Here is an 18,939-nt window from a genome sequence, read left to right on the forward strand (position 1 = left end):
TGTTACCCTGATGCATTTATAATGACATGGTCAAATAAATATAATAAAAAACATTTGGGTGTTTTGTGTCTCTGTCTCACACAAAAACACACACATGCCAAACAGCTAATTACCTGTGAACTGTTCACACTGTCCTCACCAGGAGAGCGTCAGTCAGCCTACCTTTCTCCATAGCTGCCGACTGATGGCAGCAGCACAGAGGAATAAATTAGCCGTTTTATTCTCAACCTGAAGGCGAATCATTAACAGTATTAATCATCAGGAACCTGAGGCTGTGTGGGTGTACGGGACTCTAATCAGGGACTTTTTTAAATGATTCATTCAGAAGGGTAATAATTTGCAGTCTCACACTCTAACCCTGAACTTTTGAAGTAAGATCAACAAAGTCCTTCAAAAATCTAAAAGATCCCTGAGATATAATGAAAAGTTTAATTTCAATGATCATCCATTAACTCTAAAGCAATTAAATCTTTTCAGGTTTGATTAATATGATCTTAGTTATCTAAATGATCCAACAGTACTTTATTGGCTTATAGCAAACTAGTATAATTATTGTTTTGTGAATTGACACTGTGTGGTTATTGTAATATTGCTTCCCCATTTTACCAACACATTGCTAATGATTTTTTTTTCTTCTTCAGGCTCACATTCTACCCCTATGTTTTTACCCACAGTTTCACAGGTTTCCCTTTCCCCTCAGTATGACCGATCCAGTTCACATAAACAATAATAACCTCTGAGTCTAGAGGTACTCCAGCAATTTAGCATTCAGCATCCATAGTTTGTGGGATTACAAGAGACAGATTAAAGAAAGAATGATCAAAACTGATGCAGCAGAGGGTGCATCCCATAATGCAGCTAAATAGAGTCTTTCACCTCACCCACGACAGAGACTCCAGTCCGAGAGTAGACGCAGAGGCAGAGGACGGTTCACTTTGTTGGACTGATTGACAGCAATAAAGATGAATCTTCTCAATATGCATGAGAGATGAATGTCCACTGAATGTTCCTGTAAAACAGAATAAATAATATATATATATATATATATATATATATATATATATATATATATACGAGATGTGCTTGTGTGTGTGTGTGTGTGCGTGTGTAGTTTTTAAACATCATATTTATACAAACAATATTTTGAACACATAACCGAGCCATCTGTTCTAACTGTAAGACCGAGATGTGCATATTGTTAGTTTGCTGCAGCGTGCCACCCACCCACGAAATTGGAAACAGATGGAAAACCATAGCTTAATTTTTTTTTTCTCACATTCAAACAGCATTTATGATAATATGTGCAATGTGAAACAGAGTGCAGCATTGCAGGTGTCCTTTTAAAATGTATAGTACGACAGGGTTGCAGGCCACTTTGCAGCTGCAGCTGGGCGTGAAGCAGCAGCAGCATGGTGGATCTTGCAGACCTCCACTTACACTATCAGGAAATGATAAAACACAATATGTTCACATGACTTCTGACACAAGCAAACCATACAACAGTAGTCAGAAAGATACATAATACAAGGGGGGGACAATAATAAGGAATGTTTGAAAAAACACCTCTCACTTTAAAATAAATACAAATATTTGAGCTTCTTCTTGTCTTTGTGTGCAAGTATAACTGACTCAGACTTGTTCCCAATTTATACAACTGACCCGAGCTCCCCTACAATCACTCCCCAGTATGAACTTATTGAACCCATCTGCTGGCGGTAGGTGAAAAAAATACAAATGTGCCAGGCTTGCAGCATCCCGCGGACGTCATGGCAACCTGTGGGGAGGCAGCAGGGGCGGTGCAGACTCGTGTGCATGTGTGCGCTGTCTGATACCGTGTTGTCGTCTGCACTGGAGGTCTGAGCCGGACGAGCAGAGCAGAGCAGGGCTGGAGGGCTGGAGGGGAAGCTGCTAGGATGTTTCGTCTGAGCTGCCGATTAGGCTGATCAGAGCCAGAGCGCACGATGCAGTGACAGTCTACAGGAAGACACGGGCACACACACACACACACACACACACACACACGCTCACACACGCACGCTCACACACAGAGGGGGAGGGAGGGAGAGTAACACACGGATGCGCACCAGAAATGATCCGCTCCTAGACTATGGCACCGTCGGGCTCGCGTAGTATCAAGAAGGGCTGTCAGAGAGTTTTGTACTGGATCCCGGTCCTCTTCATCGCCCTCATAGTGGCGTGGTCATACTACGCCTATGTGTTGCAGCTTTGCATAGGTAAGAAACCAGCTGTCTGGGTACTATGATGAGGTGTGTGTGTGTGTGTGTGTGTGTGTGTGTGTGTGTGTGTGTGTGTGTGTGTGTGTGTGTGTGAGAGAGAGAGAGAGGGGGGAATGCCTTTGACTGGTGGTGTGTGTGTGTGTGTGTGTGTTTATTTTGGGTGATGGGGTGGGGAGACATTTGTGTTGAAGCAGTTTTTGATCCAGGCTGTTTTCTGTATTTTTTTGGGATGCAGAAGACTGGCATGTTGTTTATGCAGTGTGTGGATAGTGTCAGTCACATGACAACAACAGTTCAAGCAGGGATTGTCAACATATTCTTACAAGGATGTGACGGTTCAGTGTTTTCTAGACGGACAGAATTAGAAATATTTTGACAACCTGCTTTTATTGTGAAGAAGCTGACAAACAGATTAGGTATTTGCTCCATGAGATTCATAATCTGACTCCACCACTACCACTCTATCAGCACTATCTTAAAGACTTACTGTATGAGCATCGGGCTCATGTAGTCGCTGAGCTTCATTATCTGAATTGATATCCTCCACCACAACACCACCAGCATTATCTTTTTGGCAAGAAGTGTGACGGTAATGGCTTTTGTCTCAGGCCTGCCTGCTTCATTCTTGCTCCCTCCGGCTGCTGAACGTTGGACGGTGCGGCTACAGACAGCGAGCCTCCTCGGTGAACAGTGAACACAGAGTTGACCTGGATAGTGAGTAATGGTTTCTAGGGTGTCTCAGAGGACTCTCAGCAGCCTACTCATGTGCTCCATTTGGCAGCTTGTCAGACAGCTAGGAAAGCAGATCTCCTCCGTCAAAAAAAGGATGAAATGGAGACGGTTTAATGAGACCAAACAGAGGAAAACACAGGGAGGGAGGGGTTGTTCCACGGTCTGTCTTCTCCAAACAGAGCCGGGTATTCTAGTCAGCTTTAACAGAAAGGGAACACCTTTATGTTCGTCTTTCTTCTTGAGTGAGACCATAGTGCTATGAGCCTTGGTTCACCAGCAAGGGTAAAGCCAGAGGGTGTGGCACGGGCTCCTCCTGAAATTGGTTGGCCAGTGTTGGTGCCCCAACTACCAAAGTCAGGAGATGATAGTTGTTGGCTTGTTAGTACCATGGAAGGCTTACTGAACGGTCTTGTTGTCAACAACCACAAAGAGATGAAAAAAACCCACAAAAAGATACAAAAACAACCACAAAGAGATACAAAAACGACCACAAAAAGATGATAAACGACCGCAAAAAGATACAAAAACAACCACAAAGAGATACGAAAAAACAACACAAAGAGATAAAAAACAACCACAATGAGATACAAATACAACCACAAAGAGATACAAAAACAACCACAAACAGATGAAAAACAACCATAAAAAGATGAAAAACCACCACAAAGAGATAAAAAACCACCACAAACAGCTGAAAAACCACCACAAAAAGATACAAAAACAACCACAAAGAGATACAAAAACAGCCACAAAAAGATACAAAAACAACAACAAAGAGATAAAAAACAACCACAGAGATGAAAAACAACCACAAAGATACAAAAACAACCACACAGAGATGAAAAACAACCACCAAGAGACACAAAATGTCCACAAAGGGTCAAAACGAAATCAAATGGCCGAAAAACGACTACAAAGAGATGCAAAAAGAACACAAACAGCTGAAAAACAACCACATAGAGATGCCAAAAGACCACTAGGAGAATACAAATGAGCACAAAGAAACTGAATGAGAATGAATGGATGTCTTGCTGCATTGTAGGAGTGGTATACTTTTCTCATAATCCGTCTACGGCGCCAGGCTATTTGGAGTTACTATAATAAACAACATCTGTTATTATTTCATATTTATATATATAAAGTTGCTTTTTTGGCATTCATTCATTGCAATGAATAAACAATGTATCCATTAATAATGTACAGTTTATTATTGCCAAGAACCAACTTTCCCCAGTCTGCCCCCCACCCGTTCAAAAGTTCCTCAACCCGCCCCTGCTCACTAGAGAGGGCAGCCAGCGTCTGACCCAGGATGTATCTCCTCTAGAGTTACAGGATGCCATGTGACTGTTATGAGATATTGAGTCATCCTCCATCACTGCAGGGCGACAAAAAAGCAAAGTCACTGTTTCATCAGAGCTGGGTTTTAAAAAAAAAAAAAAAAAAACGTCTTGTTTTTGCATCCAGCAGAACAGGAGCGACATTGTGATGCACCCACGTCACATGGGGCGGACGGATGCAAACAGCAGCAGCGGGGCAGGACAGCGGCCGCTGGGGGCCAACGTGTGCTCCGCAGACACACACAGGGACGGTTGTGTGAAAGTCTCGTCAGCTGATACCTCTCGTTCGGCGGCTGAGTTAATCCCATTGTCTGGCTTACATATTTCACCCTGAGCAATCTGCGGTTGACCCACTTTCTTTTAAAGCACCGAACGTCAGCTTTTGAACAGTTGGTCCTTTTTTTCCCAGGGTTGGTAAAAAATGTGGAATCAGGTGGTTGTTGACCTGTTTGTTGCAAGAATGCAGAGAGGAAGAGAGACAGAGAGTGCTACAGTGGCCATAAAGCTCTTGTAGACACTGATATACATCCTTGCACATGCTCTTAATCACACATACACTTTATGCTTCACTCTCAGACTCTGGGGCTTTTAACGCTGGCAAGGCGGCTTGCACACAGGTTTTTGGCTGCATGCCTCGATCCGGCAACTTGGCTCACCTTTCCTCGGTTTCTGCTTTGTGCATGTGTGTGAGTGTGTTTGTGTGTGTGCGTGTGTGTGTGTGTGTGTGTGTGTGTGTGTGTGTGTGTGTGTGTGTGTGCGTGTGTGTGTGTGTGTGTGTGTGTGTGTTGCTGCTTCACAGGCTAACTACTGAAGATGGATGATTCAGTATGCTCAGCTAATCATTGCTTAGATATTGGGACAAATATAAAACAGCGTCAGCTAATATCTACCAACAGGTTTTCACTCTTTATGTTTGAGTCCAGATCTTTGGGTGTGTGTTTGTGGAGGCTTGGGGGCGGGGTGTGTGTGTTTGTGAAGGTTTGGGGGCGGGGTGTGTGTGTTTGTGGAGGTTTGGGGGAGGGGGTGTGTGTGTTTGTGAAGGTTTGGGGGCGGGGTGTGTGTGTTTGTGAAGGTTTGGGGGCGGGGTGTGTGTGTTTGTGGAGGTTTGGGGGCGGGGTGTGTGTGTTTGTGCAGGATACTCCTGTGGTTTTCAGTACTTTATGATAATGCACAGTAATGCATATGTATATGAGAGCAACAATAAGTCGAACACTCTGACTGGGAGTGTGCTGTATATTGATTTTGTGGCTGGTGTGGTATTAAGGATTTACACATTCAGCATTCTTCAGTTCTGCTGATTTGGAGTCAGTCAAACATGTGTCAATAAAGGTACACGTGTGGATTTGTGCCTGTGTGGAAGACTTAAAAGACAAATAAAACTTTTTCCTAAGTGTTGACCCACACATTTGGGTGTTTTGCCTTCTTTAACCAATGCACACCTGACTGCTTCTTCTCGTTTGTCTTTCTTCAGCGTCCATCGAGCAAACAGGAGAGAAGGGTAAGTGTTTTGTAAAGCTGTTTAACATGAAGAGGAATCACAAGATTTGATCAGATAGATCTGATTAATATCCAAAGAACCTGAAAACTGTGAGTAAATGGTTAAATGCACTCCTCTCGTGATGGATGACGACGACCTGTTTTCTGTTTCTTTGCCTCCAGTGATATACTTGCTGGTGTATCATGTCATCTTCATCCTGTTTGTGTGGGCGTACTGGCAGACCATCTTCACCAGGCCCATGAACCCCCTGAAGGAGGTGAGTGTGTCTGTCTGCGACACTGTGTTTTCCTTTTTTTTTTTTCGTACTGAGGGGAGGATGAGGCACAGCGGGAAGAGTGCAGATGTAGGTTACAGCCGCCCTGTGTGATTGAACGCTGCATTTAGACTAATAACACGTTCCAGTGGAAGTGCCTGGAGCTGAGCTGTAATGGCTCCGATCCCGACCACAGCACATACATCTGAGAGAGGACACTCAGAGAAAAGGCCCCTTTGCATTTCGCTTTAACTGAGGCATACAATCGCCTCATATTGAAGCTTCTCGTCAAGAAATGTTATCGCTGGATCACTTGAGGTTTCAAAAATGTAATAAAAGATAAGACATTTTATGTGTGCTGCGCGGTTTTTCTTTGCCATATTTCTTTTTTTTTTTCAGTGTTATATCATAAATCGTATGAGTGGCTGAAAGTAATATTGTAGCGCTGTGCTGCTTTGCCTGCTGGGGCACAAAGAACCAAAACAAATAGAAGATGCAGAAATTCCCTGCCTTCTGAACTGCAGCTTCACAGCAACCGACCTCACTGCATTACTGATACTAACAAGGCTTGTAGACTAATGAGTTGACTCTGTCAGGATACGATTCATTAGAAAATAAACGACACTGCTCACAGATGGCGCTATCGATATATCACCGTTGTTGTTTGTCTTTCCCCTCTCTGTTCCGCCCTTCATAGTTCCACCTGTCCTACTCTGACAAAGAGCTGCTGGAGCGTGAAGACCGGGGGGAGTCTCAGCAGGAGATCTTCAGGAGGATAGCCAGGGAACTGCCCATCTACACCCGCACCAACTCTGGAGGTACAGACAGGAGCAGCTCTCAAAGCTCCTTTTGACCCCCGTCAAATTGTTAAATCTGTGGTCAAGTGTTAGAGCCGTGTGATTGAATTGGCTGTGTCTCCTCAGCAATCCGTTTCTGCGACCGCTGCCAGCTGCTGAAGCCTGATCGATGTCACCATTGTTCAGTCTGTGATAAGTAAGGCTCTCTGCTCGTGCACCTATAGAGAACAGACTACACCATGCATTGAATTCTGGCAGGCAGCGTAAGATTCAATTACACTGACGTCTGACCCCGCTGTGTTACAGATGCATCCTGAAGATGGATCACCACTGCCCGTGGTAGGTAGCTGCAAAACTATTTTAAACAAATATCAGTGACACTGCACTCACTCGGTGTCGTTACTTTATCATTTCCCTCTCATTAGAGGCCACACAGGCTTCGTGTATTCATCAGTTTTCTTTAGCACCACGCTGCCCGTCTACGTTCCAGAGACCAGGACTCGTAAACACACATCTCATTGGAAGCACAAAGACCTTGTTCACCGGAACCTCTCATCCCGTCAGATGACACGTTTTGGCAGCACAGGGAGACAAAACAAATAATTTTTGATCGATTTGCCTCCTCTCTTTGCAACAATATTGTGTTGTCTCATATAAAGGCTCATAAAGAGCAACTCATCTTGCAGTTGTTTTCTGTAATGTTCTCCTGGTGTCCAAAACTGATTGGCTGAAAATAACATGTCCTCTGATGATTCACATGAAACCAATCTGCTAATTGAGGGTTTTCTTGTAAAGATCCGCCAAATATTTGTGATGCATTTACCTGATTTTCAGCCCGAAACAGGCTTAAAAATGGCCTGGAATCACATCCACAAACACCCCAACGCATCTCCGATATTTACTGCTCTTCTGCTCAAAACTTTGAAATAATCTCTTCAACTCTTGTATCTCTGCATTTAGCAAAGATTTGAACAAGTACTAATGACGTCATTCCCACACTGACCTTGTCGCAGGGTGAACAACTGCGTGGGATTCTCCAACTACAAGTTTTTCATGCTGTTCTTGGTGTATTCGCTGCTCTACTGCCTTTTTATAACTGCTACAGATCTTCAGTACTTCATTAAGTTTTGGCTGGTAAGTAAGGTTTGACCAGCAGAACACGAACCATTGATTCATTGGGTTAGCATATAATACATCAAATCAAATCTGAATGGACATTTGAAAACATGCATTCTGTGTTGAATATGTGGTATTTGATTTTTTTGTTTTTCACAAGGCTGGAGGTAGAGCACATTTCCGTCTGAGGGAATACCTGGTATGAACCAACCAACTGCTGTAGTTAGAGGCACTGGGATATAAACAGCTTAATTAGCTCCCATAGAACTCTAGTAGAGTAGAACTCTCTCAGATCCCACTCAGTCTTGGTGTCCACTCTGTTTTCAGTTGTGTTGATTGTTTGGTTGCTGTTCTCGCCCTCAGAACGGCCTCCCAGACACTCAGGCCAAATTCCACATCCTGTTCCTCTTCTTCTCGGCCTCCATGTTCTCCGTCAGCCTGGCTTCTCTCTTCATCTATCACTGCTGGCTCGTCTGCAAAAACAGATCCACCCTCGGTAGGTGGCGTACACTCCATGTATGCGTGTGTTCTGTTTGTGTTTGCAGCGATTATACAGCCTCTGTTGTACAGCAGCTGGATATAAAGTCTCAGTCTGCTACCAGTGTCTTCTTCGCTGAAATGATGAAGGATGTTTCGTCGCAATTTTTTCCCACCATCAGTCACCGGCGTCCTCATCAGCGCAGTGGTTTGATGAGCCGCTCTGGGCCGTTATCAGACGGAGCAGTTTCTCATTAAGCGTGCACAGTGGCACACTTTGTCTGCGCGATCGCGGAGACTGGATTATCCATAGGAGTCTGTTACAGTGTAATGCAAAGACACAAGGCTCAGAGCCGTAAGCAGCTTAGTAACAGACACTGCTAGGAAGAGAAGTCACACATGGTGGAACAGTCTCAGATCTGCTTTTTCCTGTGCAACAAAGACACTTTTCATTCAGAGTTGTTCCATTGACGCAGCTGTTCAGCGGGAGTCGTTCAAGTGCCGTCTGAATGAGCTCCTGCTATTAGTCTGAATAATAGATTATATAAAGACGGAGAGGGAGGGCTGCATTTATTCAACTTCATCTTCATTGACTCTTCTCCTCCTTGTGTGTGATCTTTTCAGAGGCTGTGCGTGCTCCAGTGTTCCGCCACGGCACCGATAAGAACGGTTTCAGTCTGGGCTGCAGTAAGAACTTCCGTCAGGTCTTTGGGGATGAAGTTAAATACTGGCCTATTCCTGTTTTCTCCGGGTAAGTTCTTATGGGCATTTGTCAAAGACATTCAAAAGAAAAAAGTCTGAAAAGACTCAAGGAGGGCAAAACTAAAGAGAATCAGATAACACAAGTCTATGTGTTCATTATTTAGAGCTTCCCCTGTTAGCTTGTTTGACAGTTTAGGAGCCCCCATCACCTGTAGTTTTGAGTCTAGACTGAAGGACGAGCAGGTCAAAGACTTCAGGCTGTGTTTCAAGAACCACTACTCTGTGCAACTGCTGTGCGGCTCTGACTGAATATGAGCTCAGCCAAGTTTATAGGTTATGTATCATATATATCGTATGTTAAAATCGAATCCTGAAGTGTTTTGAAGCCTCAATTGCATCTTTAACTAGTAAGTTGCACTCAGTAAGTGAGTTTGCTAAGACCACTGCTGTATTGTGTGATTATATGAACACAACCCACAATTGGTTAACCCCTGTCAAGACACACTTCATTTAAACAAAACAAAAAACGCTGATGTATGCAGACAATCGGCTCAAAGTCGTTGTATCAGACACGTCATACAATCTTGCCACAAACAAAATTAAACTCACCTAGCTGTGTACCAACATAGTAGCTGCTGATTTGCAGAGAGGTACTCAACTGTGTGTGTTCTTGTAGTTCCGGTAGCTGTAAGCAAAACAAAACGCAAACTATTTTCCCCCAGCTGTAGGTGCAGAGTAGCTGCTGTGGGGCGGCGATGCACTCAGGTGTGTTATCTGGTTAGGAGTGGTTAGGAGCAGTGTGGGAGGAGTCAGCAGGCAGTCCATGGCATTATAAAACAGGCCATAAAAAGGTGTTTTGACAAAGTATGAGTCACCACAACCACAAGAGGTCCTTGATCATGCAGCCATAACTGGCCACCGGAAATATTATGAAGTATGCTGCAGAACAATGCAAGATTGTCATGGACGGACACAGAGATGCATACACAATCCCTTACAGACACACGCACGCACACATTTTACAGATTGCATTATCCTCCTGGCGGAGACAACTATAACTAAAACTGCCAACCAGCATCAATATTCACAGCAAAGGTCAACATTTTCTTCAGAAAATGCTTCTGTAGTTCAAACAGTCTAACTCAGGATATCAAAGAAGTGCTCAATGAATGAAGTCACTCATGGATTAGAAAGGGCTGTCATTTAGTTTGAAACCAAATGGTTCAAAAGAGTCCCCGAGGAGACAAGCGAGCATCGGCTTTAGTAAACAACAACAACAGCACCACAACTGGGAATTCATGCGGAAGCTCCAGCTTTGCAAAAATGAGTAATTCATGCTGACAGAATGAATAATATTATGAATATACGGCTTTCAGGCAATCACAGTCCAATTATTAAAACATAAACCCACATTTTATATTGTTGAAATAAAACACTGTTAATGTGCAGAACAAATTTCAGATCCAGAACCCTGTTTTGTTCCAAGATTTGCAACAACTGGTTACAAGTGACATAGTGACATTAAAGTGAGACTATGTAACTCTTTTAATAACTAAATAACACAATCCTCTTGTAAATTAAAAGCTAATAATCATAAGCAATCAAACCTTTGCTCATTTGAAAACACTTAGAGGTCTAATATTGCTCTTTATGAGCAATATGTGATGTTTTAGCATTTACCATTATCCCATAATTTCCAGTAGACTCACTTCATCATAATTTACATCAATGCATAAAATAAAATATACAACGTATAATTCTATTGATGCTTATGAGAATCACCTTCATTGAACAGATTTATAACCTGCTAGTAGTTTAAAAATCAAACTGTTCTTGATGTGGTTTTCTGCTGGTCTTTTAGTTTAGGTGACGGGTGCTCATTCCCAGCCTGTCTGGTGAATCTGGACCCAGAGCAGCCCTCATCGCCCACTGGCTCCAACCCCGCCAACAAGAGGTGAGTAAAACATGAAGTGAAAAAACCCCCCAATAAAGCACAGAACTGCTAGCCAGCCCCTAGTCTTTTATTAACCCTGTACGTTTAATGATGCAGAAGAATCAACTTGCAGCAGTTATGGCCTTACAGATTCAAATGAATCAGTCAATCATAGGATTACAGGATTTAGGACTAATTTATTCAAAGAATGAAGTGGGCCCAGGAATACTCCCTACTTATATGTACCTGTGTGTTTCCAGTGCAGCAGAGGGCCGCCAGTTCCCCTCCAAGCCACTGACGGAGTCTCAGAGTCGACTGCTCACCAGCACCCCCTCCTGGTCAGAGGGTGACAGTGCAACAGACAAAGACAGGAAGGGTAAGATATGCTCCTCATAATGGGTTTCTCCATAGCTGCTTGCTTACATTAACATAAAACTATATTTTTATCAAGAGTTAAGCTGATTTTTTTATGACTTAAAGGAGACATATTGTGCTCATTCATTCAAACTTGTATTTGGGGTTTCTTCTAGAGCATGTTGACATGCTTTAACGCTCCAAAAACACATTATTTATTTTAAACTGTCTATCTGAACATACCTGTATTCACCCTCTGCCTGAAATGCTCCATTTTAGCCCGTTTTAACAAGCCTCGGTCCATCTTTAACAGCCATAAATAAACTCAGACACATTTACAATGTTTTCCGTTCAAAGCTGTGGCCTCTATATTGAATAGTTGTGATGCTGACGTCTTGTTCAAAGTCACAGTTTCTGAATAATGACCGTGTGTATTTCTCCATGGATAAATACTTCTGCTGCTAGAACTTGGACCCAGCTTCACAATAAAAAACAATATAAACATCTCACTTTTTCCAATATGTGACCTTTAAATAACGTGTGTTTGTTTAGGTGCCAGTAACCCAGTGTTGACCATAGAAAATGAGGCGTAACCAGAGTCAGAGACATAGAGGTGACACCCTCCATCCAGAAAAAGTGAGTGTACAGTCATCTAGAAACTATCCCCACATCAGGATATAAAGTGAACATCTGTCACCATGTGTTTCATCCAGCAGGTCCTCGGTGTTTGAACGTGATGTGGTGGTGACATCATCATCAGTATTTGTTGTTTTCCACACTGCACTCTGCTCCTGAGAGGTTTACCTGCCTTATATCACCTACAAAGCAGAGGAAGAAAATAATTATCATTATCAGTATTACTCTTATTGCTATCAGTGACCATTTCTGCCGCCATCTGAGAGTATTTGGGCTTCAGAAGAAATGAGAATGCATTCCGAAGATCACAATTGCTTTTGTTTGTACATGACTGAGCACAGAGCAGCAATGAAAGAGACTGTTTTTGAACTTTGCATACCAGGAGATCAATCTGAGCTGCTTTGGTGTGTTACAGTCAATGAAACAGAAACTCTCTGAATTATTTACATGATTACTTGTTTTACGTTGTTTTCGCAGCTTAGTACAATGATAAACGGTGTTATAAGTTTGCCAATTGTTTGCACATTCAGTATAGATTAGTAGTGGTGATTATGTGATGTAACTAATATTCCTTTAGCCATTTTCTTTTTCAGTGAAGGATTCTTTTTTTTCCCCATCCACCATGTTGTTGTGGAAGTTGAACAGATGCATGCTCTCATCTCAGGATGTCAACACAAACACACCTTGTTGTAGTGAACTGTACCACAAGATGTTCTCCCCTTTTACTTGGATAAAAAAAAAGAAAAAAAGGTGTAGTGTTTAGTAATTACATTTGAATAAGGGCTCTTCTGATATAGCATGAGTGAGGATGTTGCTGTCACATTGAAACACCTGGAAGCTGGTTCTGCCAAATATCCAAAACACTGTCGGGCAGCCTACAGAACACGTTAAACTGACGGCCAAAAGCTTTTCTCCGACTGTCTCTGGAGGCGTATCTGCGGCCGCCAGCAAAGCCTCTGTGTCATGCTGCAGATCTGCTCACCATCAGAAAAGCAGATTCTGTTGAGTGTTTTTTCTAACTCACAACACAAAGTTTTGGATCTCCTGCAGAGCTAAAAACAGAGGAAACAGCTCCAGCTGCTTTTGAACAGTATATTTTCAACCGTCACTGACAATTACTGGATAGAATGTATGCTTGTTTGAAAAAGAAAAAAAAGCTTCGTTGTGACAGCCAGTGTCAATCTATATTTTTCTATTCTTCTCTCTGTATGACTCAAGAGACAATATGGATGTGTGAGGCGATGTACTGTACAGTTGTGCTGCCTTATAAGAATAAAGAGCTCATCTACAACTCTGTCGCACATTGAGTCATTAAAGGGATGTGGTTTATGGTATAAAAGTTTCAAGCCTTTATTTACAAAATAATCTAAAAACAATCTTCTTGCATATATTGCATATTCTTCTTTGACTCCGTTACAGTGTGAAAGATGTGCTGCAAAAAGAAAAAAGTGCTTCGGTTGTCAGTCTTTGCAGCTCAGCGAGGTTAATGAATCTCAAACCTAGAATTCAACACACACACCTATGGGAAGTTCAGGATACTTCTATCAACAACACAGCATTTATTCAAACATTCTAGTACATGCAGCTCGTCTACACGGCAAGAATGAACTAAAGAGCATTACAAAAAAAATTAAATTTCAAAAGGCCAGAACTACAAGTGAAATGAACTCCACTGGAACAAAAAGATGCATGTTCAAACGCAATGCTGTTTGTTTCTGCTGAGTAAAAGTTTTGTCTGCTTTTATCACAACACTAAAACTCTACAAAACCTCAATTTTAATTAAAAGTTTTTACTCTTAACAGAGTAGTTCAAGGTAACCTCCGCATGTCTCACATGCAGGAGAGTTTTTTTATACTTTTTAATTTGTGTTTTTTCGAGGTCTGGTGAAGTGAGTTGAAATCATTGCAAGACAATGTAGAGGTTTCATATGTGCTTGTGTCAATGAGTGTTTACATGCACAAATATTACATTTTCCTCCTATGAAAACCATGTGTGTCTAGTACATGTTGTATATATCCATGTATGTGACCATTATGAGTATTATCATGAATACAAACAGGAAAACAGCAACTAAAAGTAAGTTTAACTCTCCCGTCTACATACTGTATAAGCAGCAAACTCCAGTTCAGTTAGTTTAAGGCTTATCACAGCGGGATTGATCTTATTCAGACCGTTACAAACATAATCTTTTATATGAACGAATGAAAAAAAAACCAGAAATCTTCATGTGCACGTAAACATACTGACTGAGAGCTCCCTTTCTCTTAACCATACAGGAGATCCTATGACAGATGGCCAGCGTACCGACACATTGCGTCTGCTCAATATCAGATAACTAGCACAATAAATTAAAGGTTAAAAGAGAAGAATGCAGCTAATGTTACGGCTGAGCGTGCCGAGAGCGGTTCTTGGGTTCACAACGGAAAATGGAAACGTAGAGAAGGCAACAAAGACACCGGAAACTTTTGTTCAGCTTTCCATATAAAATCAGGTTAGAGCTTTAAAGTGCAAAACATTTCTACAGAACATTTTAGGAAAACTAAAATCCCATCTTTTCAAGCATGTTAAATTCAAATGATCGAACCCCAAACGTGTACACTGCTTCGGAGGAACACAGGACTGAACTCACACAGCTGTTTAACCATAATATTCAGTTGTCTAAGGTGAGCAGGGCCTATAAGAAGCAGCTTGTTAAATGATGTGTGTATGCTTTGTGTTCTTCCATCATCATCATCATCATCATCATCCTCATCCTCTGTTTGATGAAGCCCTGACTGTGCGTGTGACCCGCAGGTAGGGTGGATGGGGTTACGGAGTGATGTCACGACTGCTGCTTGTTAGCCTCCTCTTCGTAGGCGTTCCCCGTTCCGTTCTGGACGTAGGCGGAGCCGGAGCCCAGCCCATACAAGTGACCACAGTACTTTGCATCATCGATGTGATCCTCAAAGAACATCTGTGGAAGAGGTTAAAGAAATGTGAAATACCGACATTGGTGTGTTTCTTCCCAGTTATATGTTGTGGTTATCTGTGCTAAAAAGTGACATGCACATCGTTTAAATCCATCAACAGTAATTCTTTTTTTGTCTTTTGAATCTTTGTCAGCCTTGCAAAGCATATATTTCATGTACACATTTCAGTATATAGTTTCTAAAAAGCTACAATGATTTTACAAAATAGAAGAGAGAAACATGTAAGTGGTGCATTAGTCCAGTTCAATCAGATGCAATATTAATCAATTAATCATTGAGGTCCCTTTCTTTTAATAAAAAAACATTCAAAAACATTCAGCTAAACGTTCAGTTTTCTGTGAGCAGTTCCCTTTGAGGATGCCCCTTTCTCAAGAAAGTACACTTGTTCCTTCTTTCAGACAGGGTTTATGTAACATTAAGACATAAGTGGCTTCACTCAGACTCAAGGGCACATTTCCTTTTAAAACCTTTTGCTGGATATTCATCCATGCAGTTGACATGAATAATCATTGAAAATATCGTGAGGAACTGTTGGTCAGATTATAACTTTTTGTATGAGCGTTTTTTTTTTTTTTAAACTTCTTTCACCCCAGTCGCATCATGAGAAGAAAAATATTTTTCTACACTGATATGATATGTGAAGCGTCCTGAAGGACTATTTTATCAAACTGATTTGGAGCATAAGAGATGATTGCTATGATACATTTGCTAAAGTGATCACTCTCCCTCTACATGTTTTACCTTGTGCCACTGCAGCCTTTGTTAATCTGATGCCATTCAGACCTCAGAATGTGTAAATGTGACCAAGGTGCTAAACTGCCCTCAGATCAACATGAAGGGGTGCAGCTCTAACGTAGTAACTGCAGTAAGTTTCTCCACACTCATTCAACTCTTCTCTCTGAATTGAGGAGCCTACCTCTCTCATCTTGAAGAAAGCCATGCCTGTGAGTAAAGAGTCGGAGCCGGCCTGATGCTGAGGTCCGATCCTCTCCAGCTCTAGTTGCTCAGCTACTTCCTGCAGCCCGCCCTGAAAGCAAAAACAAAAAACATCTGTCACTCAAGGCGCAGGCTTCTAGTCCAAGGAAAACCAGAGGGCAGCACTCACAGGAGATCACAACAGACATCAGGGTGGGAAGCTTTAAATGAATAAAACAGGAGATATCCTGTGCTACCTGCTGAAATATTTATGGAGGTACCTTCAGGTTTTTACAACTCTTCATGAGGTACTTGACATCATAAATGACTGGAAAGTACAAGCGAAGAATCTCAAAGAAGTCCACCTCCTCTTCAGGCAGGTTAGAGTTGGACAGAATCTTGATCAGGTATCCAAAGTCATAGCCACTACAAAACACATATACACAAACACAAGCATACCTTTTAACTAGGGTTCTTTTTTTATTTTCAAAAGAGAACATAGCAGGAGGCTTCAAGAGATTTTCTGCCCATGCCACAAAGATAATTAAAGACAGGCAGACTGGCTGTCTTGTTCGCCTGTACCGGCACATACAAGGGCAACTAACTAAACAAAGCAACCGTTTAATCCCAAAATAGACTTTGTGATTGGGACTTTGATTATAAACAAGTATTACACTATTCAGTGGTTAAAAAAACAATGAATAAAACAACCAATTATTCAATGCGATTAACAGTTGATTCACAAGAAACCGTTGAAAATTAGGATGATTTAAAGAAATACGATGACAAAAACAAACCAAAAAAACAGCAACAAGTGACATAAATAAAAATAACATGACATCAGTTGGTAAAGGTGAGTTCTAAATACCTGAAAGAGATGACAGTTGTGTTTCAAACCTAAGCTTTGTTTATTTTCCAAAGCCTGGTTACCTTTAGCCTCAGTTTGCCATGGAGACACAGTGGGAAACTGAGTATGACATGAAGATGTTAAGCAGCAGATTGTAGAAAATACTTGATTGTAGAAAAAAGTTGCTACTCACTAGAGACCAATATATATAAAAGTACGAGTGTTCATTGCACTTGAGCAGCAAATTTAACAGCAAATTTCAACGGGATATTTTCTGGTTTGTTTAGCAAAACGACCACAATTCTGCGTAACATCTTACTTCTCACCAACACACGAAGAAAGACAAAAAACTTTTTACAACAAATAACATAAGTAAACATTTAAACACAGGAGGAAGTCTGCGTGCAGACATGACAAAATAACCACACATGGAGAAATAATGATGCCAAGATTGAAACAATGTGTTTCTGATCAGTGCAAACTGTCTGATAAGTGCTTGTTTATTAACTAGCTGATATACAAACTTGTGCTTTTTCTAAGTACTGTGGGCAAAACAAATAGGATTCCTGTTGCTATGCCGCTAACTACAGCATTTAACTGACTGCATACACAAAAAGCTGAATACCTGTGAAAAGACAGCCACTTGACCCCATCACAGAGCACCACCCCTGATGTCATCAGCAGCTCCGCAAAGAACAGCGTCTCGATACCTTCGTCCTCATGCTTCTTGAACTGAATCCCTGAAGTGGTCAGGAGCTCAATGGAGTCCTGCGCGTACATATCTTCTCTGAGGACAAAGACGTGTCACACTGTCAATCTGACCATCTAGTAGGAATGAGAGCAGTAATTAAACTTCGTCATTTTAAAAATAGTGATTTGTACGCTATGTCTAAAGGTGTTGTGCTCAGTGTTTGCAGTGGAAATACTTCTAAATGTTGCCCTCAAACAACATCTAAACTGACAGTATGCATTTTGACAAGCTGAGATACTCATCCCCCATATTCCTGTGCATGACATGGACACATTTGAATGCCACATGAGAATCGGAAGAGTGGGAGAAGTCATCTTACGTGAGGCTAAACTTAAAATTGAACTGCCACGTCGTTGTCCCAGCAGGGTATTCCCCCTGCTCGTTCATAAACGTGAGGCCAAGCTGGATTATCTTGAGCAGATCCACATTGCAGCGCAGTAGCTGGTACTGATAGTCGGCATTGCTCCTGAACTCTCCGATCGGCCTGGCTACTACACCTGGAAACTCTGTGTCCTGTGAAAAGGACAGGAGACAACCAGCTCTTTACGCAGGACAGACACCTGGCTGTGTAAGACCTTCTCAACCCTCAAAGAGCACCACTCACCATTGCAATGTAGTTGTATTTCCGGATGACATGTCGGATCCTCTTCAGCTCCTCCTCCAGGTTGTTGGCCCAAACTTCACATATTTTTTGGTTGTGATCCACGGTAGCAGCTGGCATAGTGCCACTTCATGCAAGGAGATAGATGCAAGAAGGGGAAGGGGATTGGGGGGGGGGGTAAAATACAGTTGGTTGATAGACCTACCCCAAACCTGCTGACCTGTGACAGACCAAATGATGAGAGGTGGCAGGACAAAAGCACACAGCATACATGACCCCCCCAGACACCCAAGAATCTGTGAAAAATCATTTGTCTCAGGATACAATATTAGATGCATGAGGAGATACAACCTGCTGTGGGGATGAAACCAGAGAAAGCAGGTTCCCAGCAGCACTAGCTTAGGTTAGTGGTAGCAGCTAGCAGCAGGCTGCAGACTGAGCTAACATGCGGGGCAGAGGAGGCTCTCAGCTGGGGAGGCTGTGTGCAGGCTCCACGCTCCTCTACACGGATAGCTTCACGGGTGCATACATGTGTGCAATGCATGAAAGACACGCACACGCACGCACACACACACGCACACACACACTTTGATACATTAAAGCTCACTGTCGCGTCGTGAACTTACCGTGTCCCCAAACCGGGCGCGTGTGTGTTTCAGTGTGTACTATCTGAGAGTGTGTAGTTTAGTATTGTGTCTGGGGGAGGGAGGGAGGGGGGGAGGAGGGGGGCTGTTCCTCTAACTTTTAAATAGTTTATATTCAGCAATGTATCGGTGTCAACCC

General features: G+C 42.3%; 2 protein-coding genes across 4 annotated transcripts; one reads left to right on the plus strand and one right to left on the minus strand.

Annotated features, from left to right (window-relative positions):
* The first annotated feature begins 1,869 nt into the window (after positions 1–1,869).
* zdhhc2 (zinc finger DHHC-type palmitoyltransferase 2) lies at positions 1,870–13,347 on the plus strand. Of its 2 annotated transcripts, none has more exons than XM_054596962.1 (13): positions 1,870–2,234; positions 5,778–5,804; positions 5,966–6,060; positions 6,755–6,875; positions 6,981–7,050; positions 7,161–7,193; positions 7,868–7,988; positions 8,334–8,466; positions 9,072–9,198; positions 11,011–11,103; positions 11,343–11,458; positions 11,989–12,072; positions 12,150–13,347. In XM_054596962.1, the coding sequence occupies exons 1-12, from the start codon at positions 2,108–2,110 to the stop codon at positions 12,027–12,029; spliced, it is 1,104 nt and encodes a 367-aa protein (XP_054452937.1). In that variant the 5' UTR covers positions 1,870–2,107; the 3' UTR covers positions 12,030–12,072; positions 12,150–13,347. The 2 variants fall into 2 exon arrangements, with proteins under 2 accessions (XP_054452937.1, XP_054452938.1); XM_054596963.1 differs by having other exon boundaries at positions 12,153–13,347.
* A 79-nt stretch (positions 13,348–13,426) lies between these two features.
* cnot7 (CCR4-NOT transcription complex, subunit 7) lies at positions 13,427–18,859 on the minus strand. Of its 2 annotated transcripts, none has more exons than XM_054597443.1 (7): positions 18,783–18,859; positions 18,160–18,283; positions 17,875–18,068; positions 17,430–17,591; positions 16,239–16,383; positions 15,959–16,069; positions 13,427–15,026 (listed from the first exon to the last, which is right to left on the minus strand). In XM_054597443.1, exons 2-7 carry the CDS (start codon positions 18,274–18,276, stop codon positions 14,895–14,897), a joined length of 861 nt encoding a protein of 286 aa, XP_054453418.1. In that variant the 5' UTR covers positions 18,277–18,283; positions 18,783–18,859; the 3' UTR covers positions 13,427–14,894. The 2 variants fall into 2 exon arrangements, with proteins under 2 accessions (XP_054453418.1, XP_054453419.1); XM_054597444.1 differs by lacking the exon at positions 18,783–18,859 and adding an exon at positions 18,508–18,774.
* Between the last annotated feature and the right edge of the window lie 80 nt (positions 18,860–18,939).

Source organism: Anoplopoma fimbria, chromosome 4, assembly GCF_027596085.1.
Source record: "Anoplopoma fimbria isolate UVic2021 breed Golden Eagle Sablefish chromosome 4, Afim_UVic_2022, whole genome shotgun sequence".
NCBI lineage: Eukaryota > Metazoa > Chordata > Actinopteri > Perciformes > Anoplopomatidae > Anoplopoma > Anoplopoma fimbria.

Bases quoted from the DNA above. Each gene is read 5' to 3' on its own strand.
- zdhhc2 (XM_054596962.1), top strand. From the start codon at position 2,108: ATGGCACCGTCGGGCTCGCGTAGTATCAAGAAGGGCTGTCAGAGAGTT. The intron at 5,805-5,965 runs GTAAGTGTTTTG...CTTTGCCTCCAG, and splicing joins CGAGCAAACAGGAGAGAAGG to TGATATACTTGCTGGTGTAT. The intron at 7,194-7,867 runs GTAGGTAGCTGC...ACCTTGTCGCAG, and splicing joins ATGGATCACCACTGCCCGTG to GGTGAACAACTGCGTGGGAT.
- cnot7 (XM_054597443.1), bottom strand. From the start codon at position 18,276: ATGCCAGCTGCTACCGTGGATCACAACCAAAAAATATGTGAAGTTTGG. The intron at 17,592-17,874 runs GTAAGATGACTT...CTTTGTCCTCAG, and splicing joins AATTTTAAGTTTAGCCTCAC to AGAAGATATGTACGCGCAGG. The intron at 16,070-16,238 runs GTACCTCCATAA...TTTTGCTTTCAG, and splicing joins AGAGTTGTAAAAACCTGAAG to GGCGGGCTGCAGGAAGTAGC.